At 46.8% G+C, this 26,175-nt stretch overlaps 1 protein-coding gene across 1 annotated transcript; it reads right to left on the bottom strand.

The window, feature by feature from the left end:
• Positions 1–283: 283 nt before the first annotated feature.
• rasl10a (RAS-like, family 10, member A) lies at positions 284–21,875 on the bottom strand. The gene is given in 3 exon segments (XM_060906829.1): positions 284–548; positions 2,552–2,688; positions 21,660–21,875. Coding segments are annotated over 3 exon segments (618 nt in total).
• Between the last annotated feature and the right edge of the window lie 4,300 nt (positions 21,876–26,175).

Genomic DNA, 26,175 nt, shown 5'->3' with positions numbered 1-26,175 from the left:
TCTGTGTCTATGTGTCAGCCCTGTGATGACCTGGCGACTTGTCCAGGGTGAACCCCGCCTTTCACCCGTAGTCAGCTGGGATAGGATCCAGCTCGCCTGCGACCCTGTAGAACAGGATAAAGCGGCTACAGATAATGAGATGAGATGAAAAATTAGAATCTGATGGTGGAACTGATTAATTGTCTTTTCCTTCTGGTGGTGCAGAAGAAGAAAAAAACCCTTTAGTGTGAATTAAAACTTCCTCAGTGTAGATATTCCAGGTCACATGATCCAGTGTGAGCAGTCACATGACGGAGCAGTGGTTTGTGTGCAGCGCCCCCTGCAGGCGGATGGAGGCGTGGTTATGGCGGAGTCCTCGTGCCACTGCAATGCCCAGCAGCTCTTTGAAGAGCAGGAGAACGTGCCAGTTGAACTTCGCTGAACACTCCACGTAGCCACACTTCCACGTTTTCTTCACCAGCACGGAGACGGTGCGGCGCTGAGCAAAACGCTGCCTCTGCAGATCTCTCTTACTGCCAACCACCAGGATGGGAACGTCACTACTGCCACTGCTGCCGGGGGGGACAAGAAGAAACTTTATTGTGAAGAGAAGAGAATATAAAAATGGAGAAGAACAGAAAAGAAACAACAGGAAACAAGAAGAAATCAGGAGAGGAAAGAAGAACAAGAGGAAAGACAAGAAAAGGAAAGAAAAGAAGAAGTAAAAAGCAAAATGAAGAAAAGATGAGAAGTTAGGAGAAGGAAGAAAGGAGAACATGAGGAGAGGAGAAAAAAGAGAAGAGCAGAGGCATGAAGAGGAGAGAAGAGAGAAGAGGACAAACAACAGAGGTTAAAGGAAGTAAAGAAATCTGGAATGACAAGAAGAAAAATTAAAGAAATGGGGAAAAAAGAAACAAGACAGAACAAAATGAAAGAAAAAAGGAGGGAAAGTGAGAAGGGAAGAGAAAAGACACTTAGGCCAAGTTTACATTAGACCGTATCTGTCTCGTTTTCTTCGCGGATGCACTGTCCGTTTACATTAAACCGCCTGGAAACGCCAGGAAACGGGAATCCGCCAGCGTCCACGTATTCAATCCAGATCGTGTCAGCTCCGGTGCTGTGTAAACATTGAGATACGCGGATACGCTGTGCTGAGCTCTAGCTGGCGTCGTCATTGGACAACGTCACTGTGACATCCACCTTCCTGATTCGCTGGCGTTGGTCATGTGACGCGACTGCTGAAAAACGGTGCGGACTTCCGCCTTGTATCACCTTTCATTAAAGAGTATAAAAGTATGAAAATACTGCAAATACTGATGCAAATACTGCCCATTGTGTAGTTATGATTGTCTTTAGGCTTGCCATCCTTCCACTTGCAAGTGGTAAGTGATCTGCGCTGGGATCACACACACAGCGGCTCAGTCCCGAATCACTGCTTGTGCACTTCACTCGCGCGCTCTGTGAGCTGCGCAGGGCCGGAGTGCGCACCCTCCAGAGGGCACTCGCTGTTCAGGGCGGAGTGATTTGGAGCGCAGGATGCCTGCGGAGCCGAGCGTATCCGTGTATTGGTATTGCTGTGTGCACGCAAATCGTGTATTGGCGTTGCTGTGTGCACACTAATCGTTTTAAAAACGTTAATCTGATGATCCGCTGATACGGTCTAATGTAAACCCCACCTTAGAGACGACAGAAATCATGAAGAACAAAGAGAGGAAAGATGGAAGCAAAAGGAAGAGAAGTGAGGAAAGAAGACGACGTGAGAAGAAATGAAAAACAAAGAGATAAGAAAGGGAATAACTGAAAGGACGAGTAAAGGGATGAGGAGAAAATAAAACACAAAGAGAAGGACAGTGAGAAAGAAAGAAAACAGAATAAGAAAACAACAGAGAAAAGACAAGAAGAAAAAGTAAACAACAAAATAATGAAAGACAAAAAAGAAAATGAGAGAAGAAGTGAAAAAGTGAGAACAAAGGGGAGAAGAAGAGACTAACAGGAGTGAACATGTGCTCGTATTTTTACACACACACACACGGGGGGGGGGGGGGGGGGGGGGGGATTATGTTTTATAAACCGAGTCGAATCTCTAAATCTTTCTGCAGACGCAGTTCTCTGGACCGTGTCATTGATTCTCTTGTGGAATCCACATTTACTACAAATCCGATCTAATCCGATCTGTGCCTGATGTTTCCTCTCACTTTGCTCTTCTGTCCGTCTCCATCCTCTGATTTACTCTCGTCCTCCTCACGCTGCGTCTCTCACAGGAAACGATGATGTATTTCAGGAAAGGTCATGTGGCTGTCCAAAATAAAAAGAGCTAACACCTTGGACCACGCCTACAGCCTGTTTACAATTAAAAAAGCCCACAAGTGTCAGACTCACACAGAGGGCGTGGCCTAAAGTATGAAGGCGGAGACTGTACATTCAAAGTAAAACAAATGAAAACGTTCACGCAGTTCACATTTCACTTTCCTGGAACACGAACAGTGTTACTGAGACAAACCACGTGTCGCAAAATGAGTGTATGATGAGTACAAACAAAAAAGTGTGTGTGTGTGTGTGTGTGTGTGCGCGCACCAAACTTCACCTGTTATCTACAATCTGCTGTCGTATCATCTTGACGTATTCAAAGCTCTCGATGCAGCAGATGTCGTAGACCAGGATGTAGGCGCTGGCGTTACGCACCCCTCTGCAACGCACATCCAGCCACTCCTAACACACACACACACACACACACACACACACACACACACGGAGAAACAATCAGATTACTTCAGCTGTACTAAATACCCTATAAAAGTTTACGTGCCCTCTGTTTGGTGTCGATGATGAATCGAATGCTTCACATCTCTTCCACAGGTTTCTCATGATGTTTCTTCAGTCCAGCCCACAGGTCTTCTCTAGGACTCAGCTCAGTGCTTTGTGATGAACACTGCAATACTTTCACTTCGTCGTCTTTAATCCGTGTATAAAGTGACAGCTCTGGAGGTGTGTTTCAGATCTCGGTCCTGCTGGAAGACCCTGATTCTGGCTCATGTCTGAGATGTTGCTTCAGTATTCCTAGATGATCCTCCTCCCTCATGTTGAGTTCTTGAAGTGCACAAGTGCCCTTTTGCAAGCAAAACACACCCACTACATGATGCTGCCACCATCATGCTTCACGGTTGGGGTGGCGTTCTTCAGATTTAAAGAGTTTTCTCTGATCATTGTGACAAGACTGTTTATCTCACCGGAGAACACTCCTCTAACAACCTTCAGTCTGATTTCTGGTTGTTTTTGGAATATCACCTTCTTCCTGACGTCACAGCCTTTCGAGCCACGGTGACGTCGGACTCACTTAATGATGGTGTAGATATTTTGATACCTCCAACAACTTAACCAGTTCCTTTGTTGGTGTCTTGGGTTTCATTTGAATCTTATGGACCAAAGTCTGTTGATCCCTGGGAGATCATCAAGTGTGTGTGTGAGAGAGAGTGATATCCCTCCCCAGTTTATTACATTTACATACAGATGTGTTTGTACAGATGTTTGTGGTATCTCCAATTGTTTCAAAATTCCTGAGGAAGAACCAGACTTGTGGAGGTCCATTTTTTTTTTTTCTAAGGTCTTGGATGTTCTCATGGTATGAAGGTCACAAAGACACTGGTTCTGAGGGTCGGTCCTTTTACAGCCACACAGCCACGCCCATCTAACTCTTAATTATGATAATTGGCCAATCAGAGGCTTTAACATCAACTGACCCACTGAAATTCTGATACAGTGACTTAACGCTGTAGTGCATTTTTTAAGTGTAGTCAGCTTCAAAAAAGTGCTTGAAAAATTATTGACACTCTTTTGCTAGAAATGACAGTGTCATCGTTTTAATTTGAGGCGTGTTTACTGTCTCAGGTTTGTGCAGCGTGGACATGTTTCAGTGTTGATTGAGATCAGGTAGTTCTCCCACTGCTCAGTGTTTCAGACTACGGATTGTCTTCGCTCTAATCCCAGCTCCATGATGTGAATGCTACAGCAGCATCAGGGATTTGAACAACTCTATTTCGCATTGACACTCGTTGTCACGCTCCTGAGAAGTGAGAGAACGTGCCAGAGAGCATCGGTGAGAGAACAGGAGTGTTCGAGCTGTCGGAATTACACATTACAGTGCAGGGAGGAGGAGGAGCAGGATGAGTGCAGTCAGCTGACCTTCTCTCACCTCCTCTTTCTCTCCTTCATTTTCTCTCCTTTGTTCCTCATCAGGGAAATCATATCACTTTTTTTCCATGTGAGTGAGTGAGATCAGTGACTGTGAGCTGTATATAGATCATTCATTCTTTCAGCTGGAGGACAGACGGACACATGGAGAGAGGGAGGGGAGAGAGAGAGAGAGCTGCAGTTATCCCTCTGAAGGGAGAACCCTTTAAGATTTTGTGTAAAATCCCACAGCAGATGATCTTGGTATATTTAATAATATGTTCCAGTTGAAATAACTGAATATTTCACAGATATTAGCATTCATCTTTTTTCTGAAGGAAATATATTCACAGGGCGGCACGGTGGTGTAGTGGTTAGCGCTGTCGCCTCACAGCAAGAAGGTCCGGGTTCGAGCCCCGTGGCCGGCGAGGACCTTTCTGTGTGGAGTTTGCATGTTCTCCCCGTGTCCGCGTGGGTTTCCTCCGGGTGCTCCGGTTTCCCCCACAGTCCAAAGACATGCAGGTTAGGTTAACTGGTGACTCTAAAGTGAGTGTGAATGGTTGTGTGTCTCTGTGTCTAGGCCTCTTCTTGGTGAGGACCTTCCCCTGACATGTGACACTTTAACTTCAGCAAACAAAACCTTTCAGCCTTTTTATCTATTTATTTATTTTAAATAAAAGCTGTAATTTTCCTCATGAGTACCAGCCAAATGTCTTTGCAAGTTCAAACTGTCTGATATTCCTATCCTTAGGGGGACATGTGGTCATCATCAAGATATAAAAACATGGCCGGCCACACACACACACACGAAAATTAAATCCATTCTTTATGAGCGGAATACAGCCAGAGGGGACAATCGGAATAAAAAGTGTGTCAAAAAACAGATTCAAACTTTTACATCAAACAGAAATAATTGCTTTCATCATGCATAGATAAGTTTATACACACACACACACACACACACGGTGCTGTGACAATGAATGCAATCAATCAGACACAGAGACAAACACGGTGAGTGTAAACCATGACTGAGTGACGGAGAGGAATAGAGAAAGAATAATGAATATTAATGAGGTGGAAGTTTTCTCTCTACTGATTGGATGAAGTGGCTGAATGTGTGATTGATGTCTTTCTCTCTCTCTCTCTCTCTCTCACACACACACACACACACACACACTCCTCCCGTCTGCTCGATCTGCTTCCATCAGCACCAGGTAATAAGTGTATTATTACATCACTGCATTATTATATTGTGGCAGTGGGGGTGTGGTCAAGCGCCGGTCTGTGACAGGAGGGCGGAGTCAGGGAAGGTAAGTGGCAGAATCACTACACCTGACGGCAATTAACCTGTTTGCGTGTGTCTTCCCAGTGACCGCGCCCTATTTAAGGAGGGAGAGCGAGAGCAGAGGGGCGCATCCCTGGACGAGACGCTGGTGTGTGTGTCTCTGTGTGTTTATAGATTGTTAGACTGAAAAGTGTGGCAATAAAGCCTCTGGTTACACCTGATCTCTGTCCTGCCATCCTCTGTGCTCCACCCACACGTATTGAACCATTACATATATAAATTTAATTACCATATAATCTAAACATGGTGTTTTTTCGACTCTTAACTCATAAAACGATTTGATTGTGTCATCTCTCTCACATCGTGTTCACACGCAGATGGATGTCTATAAAACACAGACACACACAGTGAGGTAACGGGTAATAAAACGGCCAAAGGTTCAACATGAGACACTACAGAGCTGTGTCACAGTCACATGATGTCATTCCAGTGTGTAAACAGATACAGAGACCACGCCTACTTCACCTCCTTCATTGTAATTGACAGTTATATTATTCACACCCACTTCTCCTCCTCCACTGGAAGTGACAAATACAGATGATGCACCTTCAATTTCCACTTGGAGTGACAGAGAGATAGAAAGGCCACGCCTCCTCCACTTCCTTCTCTGGGATTGACACTTAAGCCGCGCCCCCTTCATTTCCTTCACTGCGACTGAGGCACAGAGGCCACATGCCCTTCATTGTCGTTGGGACTCAGTTATAGAGGCCACACCTACTTTGTTTTCACTAGGACTTCCAGGCAGAAGCCACACCTCCTTCACTTTCACCAAAACTGATGTTAATAGAAACCACACCTACTTAACATCTTTTACTGAGACTGAGGCCACACCTCCTTAATTTTCTCTGCAAATCAGTATTAGAAGCCACACCTATTTCATTTTCATTGGGAATGAACAACACTGAGGCCACACCTCTTTTTTCACTAGGAATGAAAGCTACAGAGGCCACGCCTCCTTCATTGTCATTAAGAATCAAAAATTTACTGAGGCCACACCTCCTTCATTTTCACTGGGATTGCCAGGCAGGCCACGCCTCTTCATTTACACGAGAACTAACAGGTAGAGAGGCCACGCCTCCTTTACTGGAAGAAAAGAACACAGGGCTAAAGGAAACTGATTTGATGTTTGTACATAAAGAGCCTGTGTGTGTGTGTGTGTGTGTGTGTGTGTGTGTGTGATAGAGAAACTGAATGAACATCTCGACTCCATACACACTGTAATCTGTATCATTATTATTTACATGGAGGAAATAAACCTGCGGAACTCCACAGTACAGGTCTGAGTTCAGACTGAGAGGCGGAGCTTCATTTCATCCACAATCAGAAGGAAAAAACACTGGAAAAGAACTGCAGCATCAACACACTGGGAACCTGAAAGCGCTTACAGTCAGCACTCTGTGTGTGTGTGTGTGTGTGTGTGTGTGCGCACCACCTCGGTGCTTTAAATGCACCACCGGTCCTGTACAGCTAAAAATAGAAACTTGTCCTCGTCTCTCTTCTTTCCTCCTACAGAGTGGAGATGCAGAGCTATGAGACCAAAAATATACACACCCCTTCTTCTCCTCCTCCACAACCATTACAACTATTCCCGTTCTCTTTCTCATCATCATCATCAGGACTCAGTCTAAGATACGAAGCAACAATCTGGTCTTTTTTTGTTAATGATGGAGGTTTGTGGCCCTGCACGAGGGACTGAAACAGAGCTCCTCTTTTATGCTGATTAAGCAAAACGACAGAATGGAAATCATTTGATGGAGTGTAATTTTTTATGATGTATTAAATGTGGGATTTAATGTGATACTCTGGAATTTCATGGAGCTCTCTGGATAATCTGCTGCAGTCTGCGGAGGTAAAGAGCTCCAAGGTTCAGTCCTGTACCCCGACTCTGACTCAGAAAAATATAAACAAACAATCAAACAAACATTAAAAATAATAATTTTATCAAAGTGCTTTACAAAACTGAACAAACAGAAAATATATAAAATAAAATACTTAGAAATTCTAAGTACAAGACATAATAATAATAATAATAATAATAATAATTGGTTATTCCATATAACTCCGACTTGTTGAGACATACCCCCAGGGGAGCCCGAGAGGGGGGGGAGAATGAGAGCCCCATCCAGACGGACCTCACGGCATCGACAAATGGCAATGGAAATTCGAATATGAATGCACAGTGCATCTGTGGAAAAGTGTGCAAGAACTTGCGTGGCCTCAAGATACATCTGGCCAGGATGAAGTGTAGGGACCAGGGGAACACACTGCAGCGCACAGGACTTGGTCCTGGTGAGACGCAGGAGGAGCCCGGCCAGGAAGCACCCCACAGTGCCCAGCCCCTCCAAGCAGTAGAGCCTCGGAACCCCTGCAGGACATCCCATCAGAAGCGGATTAAGTGGCCTTCATCCAACAACCAGGCAGCATGGGCACAGTTTGACACAGACGTTAGCCAGATCTTGGAGACCACCGCCAAGGGAGAAGTGGACAGACGCCTCGAGACCATGACAGCCATCATAGTCAGCTATGCAGCAGAGAGGTTTGGCCTCAGTGAGAGCAAGAACCCCAGGATCAAATTACACACTGAACCGTAGGGCTACTCAGATCCACAACTTACGCCAAGAACTCTGGAGCCTCAGGAAGCGGTACAAGGTGGCAGCTGAAGAGGAGAAGCAACCCCTTGCTGAGCTTCGTAACATCTTGAGGAAGCTCATGACGCTGCGCCATGCAGAAGGGCACCGAAGGCGTAGAAAGGAGAGAGCAAGGAAGTGTGCTGCGTTCATCTCCAACCCCTTCACCTTCACCAAGAAGCTGCTGGGGGACAAGCAGAGTGGCAACCTCATGTGCTCAATGGCGGAGATGAACACCTTTTTGCACAACACCCTCAGCGACCCAGAGAGGGACCAGGAGCTTGGACCACAGAGGGCCCTCATTAGCCCACAAGCACCAGCAGTGGAGTTTGTAATGAGGGAGCCCAGCTGGGCTGAAATACAAGAGGTCGTGAAAGGAGCCAGAACAGCATCAGCCCCAGGCCCTAGCGGTGTCCCATACTCTGTGTACAAACGCTGTCCACAACTACTTCGACATCTGTGGAAGCTGTTGAGGGTGATCTGGTGGAGGGGTCAAGTCGTAGGGCAATGGAGATGTGCAGAGGGTGTGTGGATCCCAAAGGAAGAGAACTCAAGGGACATCAGTCAGTTTAGGACCATCTCACTGTTAAGCGTCGAAGGCAAGATTTTCTTCAGCGTCTTGGCACGACGATTAACAGAGTTCCTTCTGAAGAATACAGTGGTGCTTGAAAGTTTGTGAACCCTTTAGAATTTTCTATATTTCTGCATAAATATGACCTAAAACATCATCAGATTTTCACACAAGTCCTAAAAGTAGATAAAGAGAACCCAGTTAGACAAATGAGACAAAAATATTATACTTGGTCATTTATTTATTGAGGAAAATGATCCGATATTACATATCTGTGAGTGGCAAAAGTATGTGAACCTTTGCTTTCAGTATCTGGTGTGACCCCCTTGTGCAGCAATAACTGCAACTAAACGTTTGCGGTAACTGTTGATCAGTCCTGCACACCAGCTTGGAGGAATTTTAGCCCGTTCCTCCGTACAGAACAGCTTCAACTCTGGGATGTTGGTGGGTTTCCTCATATGAACTGATCGCTTCAGGTCCTTCCACAACATTTCCATTGGATTAAGGTCAGGACTTTGACTTGGCCATTCCAAAACATTCACTTTATTCTTCTTTAACCATTCTTTGGTAGAACGACTTGTGTGCTTAGGGTCGTTGTCTTGCTGCATGACCCACCTTCTCTTGAGATTCAGTTCATGGACAGATGTCCTGACATTTTCCTTTAGAATTCGCTGGTATAATTCAGAATTCATTGTTCCATCAATGATGGCAAGCCGTCCTGGCCCAGATGCAGCAAAACAGGCCCAAACCATGATACTACCACCACGTTTCACAGATGGGATAAGGTTCTTATGCTGGAATGCAGTGTTTTCCTTTCTCCAAACATAACGCTTCTCATTTAAACCAAAAGTTCTATTTTGGTCTCCTCTGTCCACAAAACATTTTTCCAATAGCCTTCTGGCTTGTCCATGTGCTCTTTAGCAAACTGCAGATGAGCAGCAATGTTCTTTTTGGAGACCAGTGGCTTTCTCCTTGCAACCCTGCCATGCACACCATTGTTGTTCAGTGTTCTCCTGATGGTGGACTCATGAACATTAGTCAATGTGAGAGAGGCCTTCAGTTGCTTAGAAGTTACCCCGGGGTCCTTTGTGACCTCGCCGACTATTACACGCCTTACTCTTGGAGTGATCTTTGTTGGTCGACCACTCCTGGGGAGGGTAACAATGGTCTTGAATTTCCTCCATTTGTACACAATCTGTCTGACTGTGGATTGTTGGAGTCCAAACTCTTTAGAGATGGTTTTGTAACCTTTTCCAGCCTGATGAGCATCAACAACGCTTTTTCTGAGGTCCTCAGAAATCTCCTTTGTTCGTGCCATGATACACTTCCACAAACATGTGTTGTGAAGATCAGACTTTGATAGATCCCTGTTCTTTAAATAAAACAGGGTGCCCACTCACACCTGATTGTCATCCCATTGATTGAAAACACCTGACTCTAATTTCACCTTCAAATTAACTGCTAATCCTAGAGGTTCACATACTTTTGCCACTCACAGATATGTACTATCGGATCATTTTCCTCAATAAATAAATGACCAAGTATAATATTTTTGTCTCATTTGTTTAACTGGGTTCTCTTTATCTACTTTTAGGACTTGTGTGAAAATCTGATGATGTTTTAGGTCGTATTTATGCAGAAATATAGAAAATTCTAAAGGGTTCACAAACTTTCAAGCACCACTGTAGTTATATTGATACCTCTGTTCAGAAGGGTGGGATTCCTGGAGTGCCTGGTTGCCTTGAACACACAGGAGTGGTGACGCAACTCATCAGAGAGGCTCGTGAGGAGAAAGGAGACTTGTCCGTATTGTGGCTGGACCTAGCCAATGCATATGGCTCCATACCTCACAAACTTGTTGAGCGTGCCCTCCTGCAACATCATGTTCCCACCAAAGTCGTTGACCTTATCCTGGACTATTACAACAATTTCAGGCCAAGAGTCACCGCTGGATCAGGCAATAAAAAAATTTTAAATAGAGAATGTAATAGAGAAAATATATTTATAAATTTAAGTCTGGAATTTGTTTATTTCTGTAATGCTGCTTTGTGACAATGTGCAGTGTTAAAAATGCTACACAAATAAAACTAAACTGAATTGAGATTGTAATGACACCATACAGTACCCAGTATCCAGTACTCAGTACCGGTATCAGTATCGGTCTGATACCTGCAAAAAATACTGTGATGAAACACATGAATACTGGTGTTAATATTGACAAAATTAACATATTTATAAAAATCTGCATTTTATGGGTTGAAAATGGATCAAAACTCAAAACTCCACCTACTAATAAAATCCTCCTGAAAAAAATTCATCTTGCAAGGCCGATGCTGATGTAGAGTCAACTGTTTGGTACTTCTCTACATCATTAAATATTTTAATTTTAAAAAAAAAGATAATACCTTCTAATCAGGGGTGGGTGGACCACTGTCCCAAGCCCCACCTTTAAGTGGGGGGGTGTCTGTGAAACTGCACTCATTTTCAAATAAACATATTCTGATCAAGATTCATCGTTCACAGGAGTTTATGCTCCCCTCAAACCCCGCCCCATTCCTCAGCCCCTTGCCCACATTTTAGCATTTTTCAGAATTATGCAGTGGGTGGAGTCAGGCTCAGAGCTGGAGGTGGAGTTACACTTTAAAGAAAACAGTATCAGGTGGTCATCAATATCGTTTGATACTCAGTGTTTCAGTATCGTATCGTGTTATCGTACCATCTCTAATTTTAACTGTTTAAGAAATCGCTCTTAAAGTCATCCTGAACTGAAATAAAGTGCTATATAATAAAGTTGAGTTGAAAACGTTTCCTGTTTAATAGTTGGTTCCCTCAGAGAATGTTGGAGAAGCAGAACACATGTTGTGTAAGAGGTCAGGGTCGTTTCTGTATTTCACACAATGAGCATCACATCTCGTTTCATTTTTGGAAAGATGTGAGAGACTGAAACGCACCGGTGGGAAAGGAATAACGAGTGTATGGAGCGTTCCGGAGAGACTCGACAGATCAACACGTCTGAAGACGACAGCGAAGCAAGAGTGCGAGGATCAAATACAAAACAAAACAAAACAGTGCTCTGGAAACAAAATTCCTCTCTCAGTGTGTGAAAGCGGAAAAGTCCACAGCGGCAGAACAGAAGAGAACGGAACAGAACAGAAGAAAACGAAACGGCTCAGTGTGCGAGAGCGTCAGAAACAAAAGTGAGTTTTTGAAACTGTGCTGAAGAGATAATGTGCCCAAGGCCTGGAGGAAAGAAAGAATAAAATGCTTTCGCTCCATCCATGAGATGAGGTGTGCAGTTTCCCTCTTTATACCAAAACCTGCTCAGAGTCTAAAGTTTGATCCTTTAGTTTTACACTCGATGCTAATACAGCTAACGAGTAATAGAAGCTTACATTTCTGGGGGAAAATAAAAATGTGCAGAAATCAGCATCAAGAAAACTAACTGTTCGAGTTAGACACTGTAGATGGAAAGACAGTTTAGACGGAAAAAAGTGACACTGATTAAAAGGCTGTTTTGTCATTGAAACATATGGGGATGGGCGGAGCCAAAACAAAATGTACTGCAACCAGCCAGCAGGGGCGCTGGACCAGTGGGGGCTTCACTTTTTACAGACTGTCCATGTTTTATACAGAGGATGGTTCTACATCGACACGTCACTGATAATCATTTATCACGATATTGAGATTATAATCATCATATTTTCCAGCCCTCAGGTGTCTCAGATCTGGAGTATAAACACAAACACACTTCCTCCCTCCGGCTGCACTCCATCCATCTCTCTGTACCGCAACAGGTCCATAAATCTGCTCTTCATCTCAATCACACTCGCCTCGAAAAAAATGAACATCGTCTCTAACAGCTGCTGAGAAACTCAGAGCCATAAATCACTCGTACGTTAGAGTCAGGTGCGTTTGTGCTGAAGGTTTATCTCACTCCACTCCAGCACCAATAAACCATCAATCCCATATGGTGTTGAACTTTCTAACGGCAGCTCCAACAGTAGCACAGAGTTTATTTAATTAGTGTGCTCATTCAAATACATTATCATTTCTATAGTAACAGATCATTCACTTGCACAGCGGACGCTCCACTAATGATAAAAGATGTATTTAATCATCAATATGGTGAAGAAGACATTTATGTAACATTTACGGAAGGAATCTAACTCTAACCCAAAAGTCAGTGCCTGGATAAAGGGGGGATTAGTCAGAGAAGTAACTCAGGGGCCAAGGATAGATCATCCTGAATATGATGCTACCACCACCATGCTTCAGCAGGTTACCCATTTGGTGTTTTGTGTTAGAATATTAATTGTTAGGATGTTTAAATTGTACTACAATTCTTAAAGCGGTAGCATGAACATTTCTTAGATACCATACAAAGACTTGTGATCCACTTTGAGCGATTCACTAAGAAGAATCAGTTCTAAAGAATGATTAGTTTACGAGTCAGGACACATGATTTTGTACACAGGAGGTTTTGTAGGTGTGCACGCTGACACCTCTGCGTATTGATGCATGTATGTTTATGCGACGGTATAAATGAGACATAATTCTTCTGTTTGAATGTTTTGGGGTTTTTTTGGCAGAATGAATTCTCGAAAACCAGCTCAGACACATCTTAAAGGCAGCAATCATTTTGTCATTTCTGCAAATTTAACAACAATCTGTAGTTAAATATTTGTAGCTCGTTCCTTTCCACGGAGATCAGAGCTGAAGCCACGCCCACAGAGCGGAGATGTTCAGGGTCACCTGTGCAGAGACTTAAGCTTTACGTTTTAATTTTAAGTTCATCACAGACCCCAGAAGAGCAGAAGTTCATCATGAAGTCTTGGTGGCCTGCAGGTCTGATTTCCGAATCCCACTCGAATTAAATCTGGGCTGTCTAGAGTCGGAGCAGATCTCGATTAGGAGGATCTACAGGGGTTCAGTACCATTCCTGTGGACACTCGCACACTGATCTGAGATCAGGGTCCTCTAATACCCTCCATATGCCCCAGTGTCCTTTAATGTGCTCCAGTTCTGTGGTTTAGAGCAGAATGAGGGCAGGACTTTGAAGTCAGAAGAATTCTCAGTGAAATGTGTTCACACAGACCCTGGAGGAGCTTAATGGAGCCATTTTGCAGCGAGAACGAGGAAAGCTGGTTTCCTCATAATTGCTTTCCTACGCTTCTCCCATTTTTCCACTTTCTCTCATCTTCAGTCATGAGCTCAGGACTAATGATGCTTTACTGCAGTTTCTCAGAGATCGTACTAGTGTTCTCCAACTGTTCCTCCATCCATCACGTGCTGTGAGCCACTGATTCAGTGTCATTAACTTCCAACTGCCCAAAGACACGAAATACAGCTCTCACACACACACACACACACACACACACACACACACACACACACTTTTCCCCACTTGCCCTGACTCCTCTCCATTCTGTTGGAGGTTAATCAGTGTTTAAGCCACACAGTTTAAGCCACACCTCTGCACATGTCCTAATGCCCATCTGTCCCTTCACATGTCCCCCAAGTGTCCTAATGCCCTTCACATGCCTTAATACCCTCCATGTGACCTAATGCTTTCTAATGCCCTCCAAATGCCCTTTTAAACTCCGTTGCCTTACCACATGTCCTGATGCCTTGCAATGTCATCCATGTGTTCTTCGAGTGTCCTTTAATGCCCTCCACATGCTGTAATGTCCTCTGATGTCCACCATGTGTCCTGATGGTGTTGACTGAAATACACCATCATGTCACTTTTATCACATCACCAGTAAACACTTTTCTTTTGTTCTCCCCTTTAGTTTTTTCCTCTATAACCCATAATATTCAAATCTGACATGGTGGTTGCCTTGGCAACCTCTTCGGGCTGCTTTTGAGAGACAGCAGCTGATGTTTTCATTGTGAAGTTGAAGCTGCACTTTGAGAGAGTCTCTCAAAAGGAGTTCTTAGTTGATTTGTTCTGATTGATTGCACTCAGTATGTGACTGGTACAGAACACAGACTGCACTGAAAGAGCTTTAGGTTTAGTTCTGTGTTGATCAGCAAAATTAATCTGGGACGTATTTTTAATATTTTATATAATTGTGTGTGTGTGTGTGAGAGAGAGAGAGAGAGAGAGAGAGAGAGAGAGAGAGAGAGAGAGAGAGAGAGAGAGAGGGAGAGGTTGAGCTGTAGTTTTTTTCCCTGTTATTTGTACACAAATCAGCTTTATTGATGCTGCTTCTGGGATGGCAGCGCAGTCTCCATGGCAACGACTCCATCCAATACACAACCCAGAGAGTAGTGAGAGTGTAAATGTTTGATTTCTTCACACTTATTGGTGTTAATAATCACTCTGAAGTGTCTGACTGCTCGGAGAGGGATGTGTGTGTGTGTGTGTGTGTGTGTGTGTGTGTGTGTGTGTGTCTGTAAGCTGGTTTTATTTTTAATAAATTAATTTGGCACAAAACCTCAGAACAGGGTCCTGTGAACAGCAGGGTGTGTTGCAAAGAAAGTTGTAAAGTATCACCTGTTTTAACCCGTTATAGTCACCGGGTCTGTGATAATGTAATTATCTGAGTGATTATATCTACAGGGCACGGACAGTAACCCAGCTGAGGTAAAATGTGTTGCCATGGCAATTTATCAATTAAGAGACAGTCTTAGGTGTGTATACGTTTGCGTACTGCAGGTTGAGAGAGTGAGGCAGTGAGTGAGAATGAGGCCGTGAGAAAGTGAGGCAGTGAGAGTGAGGCAGTGAGAGTGATGTGAGAGAGAGTGAGGCTGTGAGAGTGATATGGTGAGTGAGAGTAAGATGGTGAGTGAAGTGGTGAGTGAGAGTGAAGTGAGTGAGAGTGAGGTGGTGAGTGAGGATGAGGTGGTGAGTGTGAAGTGGTGAGTGAGAGAGTGATGTGGTGAGTGAGAGAGTGATGTGGTGAGTGAGAGTGTGATGCGGTGAGTGAGGTGGTGAGTGAGAGAGTGCTGTGGTGAGTGAGAGTGTGATGTGGTGAGTGTGATGTGGTGAGTGTGAAGTGGTGAGTAAGAGAGTGATGTGGTGAGTGAGGTGGTGAGTGAGAGAGTGATGTGGTGAGAGTGATGTGGTGAGTGAGAGAGTGATGTGGAGAGTATGAAGTGGAGAGTGATGTGGTGAGTGAGAGAGTGATGCGGTGAGTGAGGTGGTGAGTGAGAGAGTGAGGTGGTGAGTGAGAGAGTGATGTGGTGAGTGATGTGGTGAGTGAGAGAGTGATGAGGTGAGTGAGAGTGTGATGTGGTGAGTGTGAAGTGGTGAGTGAGGTGGTGAGTGAGAGAGTGATGTGGTGAGAGTGATGTGGTGAGAGTGATGTGGTGAGAGTGATGTGGTGAGTGAGGTGGTGAGTGAGAGAGTGATGTGGTGAGTGAGGTGGTGAGTGAGAGAGTGATGTGGTGAGAGTGAGAGAGTGATGTGGTGAGAGTGATGTGGTGAGTGTGAAGTGGTGAGTGAGGTGGTGAGTGAGGTGGTGAGTGAGAGAGTGATGTGGTGAGAGTGAGAGAGTGATGTGGCGAGAGTGATGTGGTCAGAGTGAGAGAGTGAAGTGGTGAGTGTGAAGTGGTGAGTGATGTGGTGAGTGAGTGATGTGGTGAAAGTGAGAGAGTGAAATGGTGAGTGTGAAGTGGTGAGTGAGAGAGTGATGTGGTGAGTGAGGTGGTGAGTGAGAGTGATGTGGTGAGAGTGAGAGAGTGATGTGGTGAGTGTGAAGTGGTGAGTGAGGTGGTGAGTGAGAGAGTGATGTGGTGAGTGAGAGAGATGTGGTGAGTGTGAAGTGGTGAGTGAGATAGTGATGTGGTGAGTGAGGTGGTGAGTGATGTGGTGAGTGAGAGAGTGATGTGGCGAGAGTGAGAGAGTGATGTGGTGAGAGTCAGAGAGTGAAGTGGTGAGTGATGTGGGTGATGTGGTGAGTGAGTGATGTGGTGAGATTGAGAGAGTGAAGTGGTGAGGTGGTGAGTGAGAGTGAGGTGGTGAGTGAGAGAGATGTGGTGAGTGTGAAGTGGTGAGTGATGTGGTGAGAGAGAGAGTGATGTGGTGAGAGAGAGTGATGTGGTGAGTGAATGAGAGAGTGAGGTGGTGAGTGAGAGTGAGGTGGTGAGAGTGAGGTGGTGAGTGAGAGTGAGGTGGTGAGTGAGAGTGAGGTGGTGAGTGAGAGTGTGATGTGAGTGAGAGAGATGTGGTGAGTGAGGTGGTGACAGAGAGTGATGTGGTGAGTGAGAGAGTAATGTGAGTGAGAGAGAGTGATGTAAGAGAGAGATGTGGTGAGTGAGGTGGTGAGTGAGAGAGTGATGTGGTGAGTGAGAGAGTGATGTGGTGAGTGATGTGGTGAGTGAGAGAGTGATGTGGTGAGTGTGAAGTGGTGACTGAGGTGGTGAGTGAGAGAGTGATGTGGTGAGTGATGTGGTGAGTGAGAGAGTGATGTGAGTGAGAGAGAGATATAGTGAGTGAGATGTGGTGAGTGAGATGTGGTGAGTGAGAGAGATGTGATGAGTGAGAGAGATGTGGTGAGAGTGAGAGAGTGATGTGGTGAGAGTGAGAGAGTGATATGGTGAGTGAGAGAGTGATGTGGTGAGAGTGATGTGGTGAGTGAGAGTGTGATGTGGTGAGTGAGATCTGGTGAGTGAGAGTGTGATGTGGTGAGTGAGTGTGTGATGTGGTGAGTGAGAGAGAGATGTGGTGAGTGAGAGAGTGATGTGGTGAGTGATGTGGTGAGTGAGAGAGTGATGTGGTGAGTGTGAAGTGGTGACTGAGGTGGTGAGTGAGAGAGTAATGTGGTGAGTGAGGTGGTGAGAGTGATGTGGTGAGTGAGAGAGTGATGAGTGAGAGAGAGATGTGGTGAGTGAGAGAGAGATGTGGTGAGTGAGAGTATGATGTGGTGAGTGTGATGTGGTGAGTGAGAGAGTGATGTGGTGAGAGTGATGTGGTGAGTGTGATGTGGTGAGTGAGAGAGTGATGTGGTGAGAGTGAGAGAGTGATGTGGTGAGTGAGAGTGTGATGTGGTGAGTGAGATGTGGTGAGTGAGAGAGTGATGTGGTGAGTGAGAGAGTGATGTGGTGAGTGAGAGAGTGATGTGGTGAGTGTGAAGTGGTGACTGAGGTGGTGAGTGAGAGAGTAATGTGGTGAGTGAGGTGGTGAGAGTGATGTGGTGAGTGAGAGAGTGATGAGTGAGAGAGAGATGTGGTGAGTGAGAGAGTGATGTGGTGAGTGAGAGTATGATGTGGTGAGTGTGATGTGGTGAGTGAGAGAGTGATGTGGTGAGAGTGATGTGGTGAGTGAGAGAGTGATGTGGTGAGAGTGATGTGGTGAGTGAGAGAGTGATGTGGTGAGAGTGATGTGGTGAGTGAGAGAGTGATGTGGTGAGAGTGATGTGGTGAGTGAGAGTGTGATGTGGTGAGTGAGAGAGATGTGGTGAGTGAGAGAGTGATGTGGTGAGTGAGAGAGTGATGTGGTGAGTGTGATGTGGTGAGTGTGATGTGGTGAGTGTGATGTGGTGAGTGAGATGTGGTGAGTGAGATGTGGTGAGTGAGAGTGTGATGTGGTGAGTGAGGTGGTGAGAGTGATGTGGTGAGTGAGAGAGTGATGAGTGAGAGAGAGATGTGGTGAGTGAGAGAGAGATGTGGTGAGTGAGAGAGTGATGTGAGTGAGAGAGAGATGTGGTGAGTGAGAGAGAGATGTGGTGAGTGAGAGAGTGATGTGGTGAGTGAGAGTGTGATGTGGTGAGTGTGAGGTGATGAGTGAGAGAGTGATGTGGTGAGAGTGATGTGGTGAGTGTGATGTGGTGAGTGAGAGAGTGATGTGGTGAGAGTGATGTGGTGAGTGAGAGAGTGATGTGGTGAGTGTGATGTGGTGAGTGAGAGAGATGTGGTGAGTGAGAGAGTGATGTGGTGAGTGAGAGAGTGATGTGGTGAGAGTGAGAGAGTGATGTGGTGAGAGTGATGTGGTGAGTGAGAGTGAGATGTGGTGAGTGAGAGTGTGATGTGGTGAGTGAGAGTGTGATGTGGTGAGTGAGAGAGTGATGTGGTGAGTGAGAGAGAGATGTGGTGAGTGAGAGAGATGTGGTGAGTGAAAGAGTGATGTGATGAGTGAGAGAGTGATGTGGTGAGTGAGAGAGTGATGTGGTGAGTGATGTGGTGAGTGAGAGAGTGACGTGGTGAGTGAGAGAGATGTGGTGAGAGTGATGTGGTGAGTGAGAGAGTGACGTGGTGAGTGAGAGAGATGTGGTGAGAGTGATGTGGTGAGTGAGAGAGTGATGTGGTGAGTGAGAGAGTGATGTGGTGAGAGTGATGTGGTGAGTGAGAGAGTGATGTGGTGAGTGAGAGAGTGATGTGGTGAGTGATGTGGTGAGTGATGTGGTGAGTGAGAGTGTGAAGTGGTGAGTGAGAGAGATGTGGTGAGAGTGATGTGGTGAGAGTGATGTGGTGAGTGAGAGTGAGATGTGGTGAGTGAGAGTGTGATGTGGTGAGTGAGAGAGAGATGTGGTGAGTGAGAGAGATGTGGTGAGTGAAAGAGTGATGTGAGTGAAAGAGTGATGTGATGAGTGAGAGAGTGATGTGATGAGTGAGAGAGTGATGTGGTGAGTGAGAGAGTGATGTGGTGAGTGTGAAGTGGTGACTGAGGTGGTGAGTGAGAGAGTGAGGTGGTGAGTGAGGTGGTGAGAGTGATGTGGTGAGTGAGAGAGTGATGAGTGAGAGAGATGTGGTGAGTGAGAGAGTGATGTGAGTGAGAGAGAGATGTGGTGAGTGAGAGAGAGATGTGGTGAGTGAGAGTGTGATGTGGTGAGAGTGAGAGAGTGATGTGGTGAGTGAGAGAGTGATGTGGTGAGTGATGTGGTGAGTGTGAAGTGGTGACTGAGGTGGTGAGTGAGAGAGTGAGGTGGTGAGTGAGGTGGTGAGTGAGAGAGTGATGTGAGTGAGAGAGAGATGTGGTGAGTGAGAGAGAGATGTGGTGAGTGAGAGAGTGATGTGAGTGAGAGAGAGATGTGGTGAGTGAAAGTGTGATGTGGTGAGTGAGAGATGTGGTGAGTGTGATGTGGTGAGTGAGAGTGTGATGTGGTGAGTGAGAGAGAGATGTGGTGAGAGAGAGAGATGTGGTGAGTGAGAGAGTGATGTGGTGAGAGTGAGAGAGTGATGTGGTGAGTGAGAGTGTGATGTGGTGAGTGTGATGTGGTGAGTGAGAGAGTGATGTGGTGAGAGTGATGTGGTGAGTGAGAGTGTGATGTGGTGAGTAAGAGAGTGATGTGGTGAGTGAGAGAGTGATGGTGAGTGAGAGAGTTATGTGGTGAGTGAGAGAGTGATGTGGTGAGTGTGATGTGGTGAGTGAGAGAGTGATGTGGTGAGTGAGAGAGTGATGTGGTGAGTGAGAGAGTGATGTGGTGAGTAAGAGAGATGTGGTGAGTGAAAGAGTGATGTGATGAGTGAGAGAGTGATGTGGTGAGTGAGAGAGTGATGTGGTGAGTGTGAAGTGGTGACTGAGGTGGTGAGTGAGAGAGTGAGGTGGTGAGTGAGGTGGTGAGAGTGATGTGGTGAGTGAGAGAGTGATGAGTGAGAGAGATGTGGTGAGTGAGAGAGTGATGTGAGTGAGAGAGAGATGTGGTGAGTGAGAGAGAGATGTGGTGAGTGAGAGTGTGATGTGGTGAGAGTGAGAGAGTGATGTGGTGAGTGAGAGAGTGATGTGGTGAGTGATGTGGTGAGTGTGAAGTGGTGACTGAGGTGGTGAGTGAGAGAGTGAGGTGGTGAGTGAGAGAGTGATGTGAGTGAGAGAGAGATGTGGTGAGTGAGAGAGAGATGTGGTGAGTGAGAGAGTGATGTGAGTGAGAGAGAGATGTGGTGAGTGAAAGTGTGATGTGGTGAGTGAGAGATGTGGTGAGTGTGATGTGGTGAGTGAGAGTGTGATGTGGTGAGTGAGAGAGAGATGTGGTGAGAGAGAGAGATGTGGTGAGTGAGAGAGTGATGTGGTGAGTGAGAGTGTGATGTGGTGAGTGTGATGTGGTGAGTGAGAGAGTGATGTGGTGAGAGTGATGTGGTGAGTGAGAGAGTGATGTGGTGAGTGAGAGAGTGATGTGAGTGAGAGAGATGTGGTGAGTGAGAGAGTGATGTGGTGAGTGAGAGATGTGGTGAGTGTGATGTGGTGAGTGAGAGTGTGATGTGGTGAGTGAGAGAGAGATGTGGTGAGAGAGAGAGATGTGGTGAGTGAGAGAGTGATGTGGTGAGAGTGAGAGAGTGATGTGGTGAGTGAGAGTGTGATGTGGTGAGTGTGATGTGGTGAGTGAGAGAGTGATGTGGTGAGAGTGATGTGGTGAGTGAGAGTGTGATGTGGTGAGTAAGAGAGTGATGTGGTGAGTGAGAGAGTGATGGTGAGTGAGAGAGTTATGTGGTGAGTGAGAGAGTGATGTGGTGAGTGTGAGAGTGATGTGGTGAGTGAGAGAGTGATGTGGTAAGAGAGTGATGTGGTGAGTGAGAGAGTGATGTGGTGAGTGAGAGAGTGATGTGGTGAGTAAGAGAATGATGTGGTGAGTGAGAGAGTGATGTGATGAGTGAGAGAGTGATGTGGTGAGAGTGAGAGAGTGATGTGGTGAGAGTGAGAGAGTGATGTGGTGAGTGTGAGAGAGTGATGTGGCGAGTGAGAGAGTGATGTGGTGAGAGTGATGTGGTGAGAGTGATGTGGTGAGTGAGAGTGTGATGTGGGGAGTGTGATTTGGTGAGTGAGAGTGATGTGGTGAGTGAGAGAGAGTGATGTGAGTAAGAGAGAGATGTGGTGAGTGATGTGGTGAGTGAGAGAGTGATGTGGTGAGTGATGTGGTGAGTGAGAGAATGATGTGGTGAGTGTGAAGTGGTGACTGAGGTGGTGAGTGAGAGAGTGATGTGGTGAGTGAGAGAGTGATGTGGTGAGTGAGAGAGTGATGTGGTGAGTGAGAGAGTGATGTGGTGAGTGAGACGAATATCTGCGGCTTTGTTTGTTTTGTTTGTGTTTGTTTACCTGCGCAGGGCTGGAAGGAAAGGCGGCGATTGGCGGGACATCCAAAATCTTGAGCTCGTACATGTGGCCGTTGAGGATGGCGGACGGTCTGTAGACGCGGCGCGCGCGTGTCGGGCTGTAGGTGTCGGAGAAATCGTCGTACACGAACCGGCGGATGATGGAAGTTTTGCCCACAGCGGCGGCTCCGATCACGGCGATGCTCAGCGACTCCACCATCCCGGGAGCGCGCTTTACTCACGGGGCCGCGCGCGCGCTCTGAGGGCTCCGGCCGGTGACTGTGTCTCGGTGCGCGCGCGGATCATCATCTCCTTCCGTCCCCCGGGTTCGCAGCCGCGGAGGCGTCCCGGTGGCCGGAGGAGAACCGGAGCACAAACACACCAAGAGTCTCCATCACCGGGCTCAACGCGGTCACGTGACATTAAATCCGATGCGCAAAGAGTGTCTGACCAGATCCGGTACCGCCGCCGTGCGCGCGCCTGGGAGAGCAATGAAATGCAGCAAAGACTCCGAGCATCACAGCCAAGACACACACACTCACTCACACACACTCACTCACACTCAGTGAGTGTGTGTGTGTCACTCACACACACACACTCACTCACTCACACACACACACGCTCGCTCTCTCTCTCACACACACACACTTTCTCTGTCTCACACAGACACACACACTCTCACACACAACACACTCACACACTCTCTCTCTCTCTCTCACACACACACACACACACACTCACTCTCTCACACACACAACACACTCACTCTCTCACACACACAACACACTCACACTCACTCACACACACTCTCTCACTCACACACACACACACACACACACACACTCTCTCACACACACTCTCTCTCTCTCACACACACACAAAATCAGAGCATTTTCTAACAGTTACTGGGAGACCAAATGGTCTCCCAGTGGCCAGATTTGGTCTCCTAGTCAATGCCAAACCAGCTTCACTGGGAGACCAAATTTTAAACCAAGTTATGTCTTATCATTTGGTTCAATCAGTTGCAATTAATTAACCAAGTACCATGTAAGTATACATTTAACAAGGAAAACGAAGATCTATGTTATAAGATACACACACAAGATCATGTTGGTTAAGAAAAACAAAACTAAAATTTGGTTACTGAGACGGCTGATGTCAGAATCCGATGTCATTACTGTGTAACTTTGAGTGTCTTTGACATCACATTTGTGCTTGGTAATTGCTCTTGATAGCTGTGTAGTCACTGTAGTGTGTTTGTCTGGATGGTGATTGGTGAACCATTTTGCATCACAGAATATGCCGCAGCGGTGCAGCCGCATGGACTCTGGGGCCTGTGATTGTATTGCCCAGACCAGTTGGTCTCCTAGTGGAAAATCCTTAAAAAATGCTCTGCACACAACACACAACACACACACACTCACACACGCTTCACAAATGACAAGCTGAAATCACGGTACGCACTTGTGTAGTTTATTATTATTATTATTATTATTATTATTATAAACCCCGGAGATGAAAACCAGTCTGATTTCATTTCAAGTTAAGAGACAGAAATCAGAAAAATCTGCCGGAACTCCAGTGCGCTCAGTCTGGGTCTGTATGAGGGCAAACAGAACATCAGGATCCAGAGGCAATTCTACTGTAGAGTCTGTTGTGGCCCCAAGCAAAAATTTCCAGGGGGCCCTTCTGACCAGTGTTCATCACCAATATGTTATAAATAATCTGACACCAACAGAAAATGTATGAAACCAAAGCTTTTTAAATTCCAAATGTGAAAATACAATGGTAAAGAACAATAAAAACAATAAAAAACAAAATAAATAAGCCCTCGGGCCCCGACTCTCGGGGTCCCCTGGGCCAGGGGGCCCCAAGCAGTTGCCTGCCTTGCCTGTTCACAAGCTGCGTGTCTGTCAGCATCCAGAAGATGATTCAGAGACACAATCAGTGTTCGGATATTCACTATAGTGGACATGTCCTCATCAGAGTGTGAAGAGTGTCCAGGGTCCTGACACACACCACTCACCACTCATCAATCACCACTCATCAATCAATCACCACTCACCACACATCACTCATCATCAATCACTCACCACTCATCAATCACCACTCACCACCCATCAATTATCACTCACCACATATCACTCATCAATCACTCACCACTCATCAATTAATCACCACTCACCACTCACCAATCATCACTCACCATCCACCACACATCACTCAATCACCACACATTACTCATCAATCACCACTCATCACTCAATTGCTACTCATCACTCATCAATCACAACTCACAATTCAATAAATCACCATTCATCACTCACTCACAACTCATCACAAATCACTCACCACTCATCAATCACCACTCACCACCAATCACTCACCACTCATCACTAACCAATCACTCACTCACAACTCATCAATCACCATTCACTACCCATCAATTATCACTCACCACACATCACTCATCATCAATCACTCACTACTCATCATTCACCACTCATCAATCACTCATCAATCACCACTCACCACACATCATTCACCACTCATCCATCAATCACCACTCATCAAGCACAACTCACAACTCATCACTCACCAATCACAATTCACCACTCATCAGTAATCACTCACCACTCATCACAAATCACTCACCACACATCAATAATCAATCACCACTCACCAATCATCACTCACCAATCATTGCTCACCACACATCACTCACCAATCATCACTAACCAATCATCAATCAATCACCATTCACAACTCATCAATCATCACCCACCACACATCACTTACCACTTATCACCAATCACTCACCACTCACTCACTACTCATCACCAATCACTCACCACTCATCACGGGCTGCAGCTGAAGGGAGAAGATCCTGAGCTGAGCTTCAGTGGAACACTAAAACACTGAAGTGCAGCAGAGTGAGATGTGTGGAGTTGGAAAGTTGGAGGGATGATGATAAAAAAAATTGCGGAAAAAATATACTTTTTTAAAATAATTATTATTAAATATATTTGTGGCAGCGGGGCGTGGTCTAGCATCGGTCTGTGACAGGAAGGCGGAGTCGGGGAAGTTAAGTGGCAGAATCACTACACCTGTTGTTAATTAATGTGTTTGTGTGTCTTCCCAGTGACCGCACCCTATTTAAGGAGAGAGAGCGAGAGCAGAGGGAGCTCTCTCTCCACAACCAGACGGCTGATGTGTGTGCGTGTGTCTGAGTGTGTGGGAACATATATTTAACGCTGAAAAGCTGAATAAAAGACAGTTTGTGAAATCAGTTCTGTCCTGCCGTCCTTCTGTGCTCCACCCACCTACGTGGACTGCTACAGTGGTGCCGAAACCCGGGGCCCGAGCACAGAAGACAACAGCCCCACGGAGTCCTCCACCTTCGCCGACTTGATCCACGCCCTCGCCACGGCCCAACAGAGCCAGCACCAGGCGCTGCTCGCCCTCCGAAAGGAGCAAGAACAACAGTTCGAGGCCCTGGTGCTGGCGCAACAGGAAGATTGTCGGGCGTTCCGGCACCTCCTTGCGTCGGCGGGGTCCACCATCTCCACCGCCGCGGGCCCTTCCCCCCTCACCCTCACGAAGATGGGCCCGCAGGACGACCCCGAGGCATTCTTCACGCTCTTTGAGCAGGTAGCAGAGACCTCGGGGTGGCCGGTGGAACAGCGCGCGGCGTGCCTCCTCCCCCTGCTAACGGGAGAGGCGCAGCTGGCCGCGCTACAGCTCCCCGCCGACCGGCCTATGCGGACCTTCGCCGGGCCATCCTCCAGCGGGTGGGACGCACCCCGGAGCAACAACATCAGCGTTTCCGCGCTCTGCGCTTGGAGGAAGTCGGCCGGCCGTTTGCGTTTGGCCAGTAACTCCGGGACGCCTGCTGGCAGTGGTTGAGGGCCGACAGTTGCGACGCTGAGGGACTCATCGACCAGGTGGTACTGGAACAGTTCGCCGCGCGTTTACCAGTGGGAACCGCAGAGTGGGTCCAGTGCCACCGCCCGGCGTCGCTGGATCAGGCAATCGAGCTGGCGGAGGATCATCTGGCGGCTGTCCCGGCAGCAGGACAGCAGATGGCATCTTCTCTTCTCTCCTCTTCTCTCTCTCTCCCCCTCCTCCTGTGTCCCGTCCTCTCCCTGTTCCCCCACCGCGGAGGCAGGGGCCGGCACCACCCCAGCCGGCCCACCGCACCTGCGGTGCCCTCCCATTTCTCCCTTCTGTGTCTGTCTCTCCCCCACCTCAGGTGAGTGAGCCCCAGATAACCGGTGCAGAGGGAAAGCCCGGGCCGGTTTGCTGGCGCTGCGGGGAGCCGGGCCACCTTCAACAACAGTGCACGGCAATGGAGGTGGGCGTGGTGGTTCGGATCCCCGACGCGCCAGAGGCCGCCCTCGATCGGGCCGGAGCGTATCGCATACCGGTGAGTATCCAAGGGGCTACATATCAGGCGTTGGTGGATTCTGGTTGTAATCAGACCTCAATTCGCCAAAGCCTGGTTCAAGACGAGGCATTGG

Source organism: Neoarius graeffei, chromosome 24, assembly GCF_027579695.1.
Source record: "Neoarius graeffei isolate fNeoGra1 chromosome 24, fNeoGra1.pri, whole genome shotgun sequence".
Lineage (NCBI taxonomy): Eukaryota > Metazoa > Chordata > Actinopteri > Siluriformes > Ariidae > Neoarius > Neoarius graeffei.
This window is presented reverse-complemented; position numbering and strand designations above follow the sequence as displayed.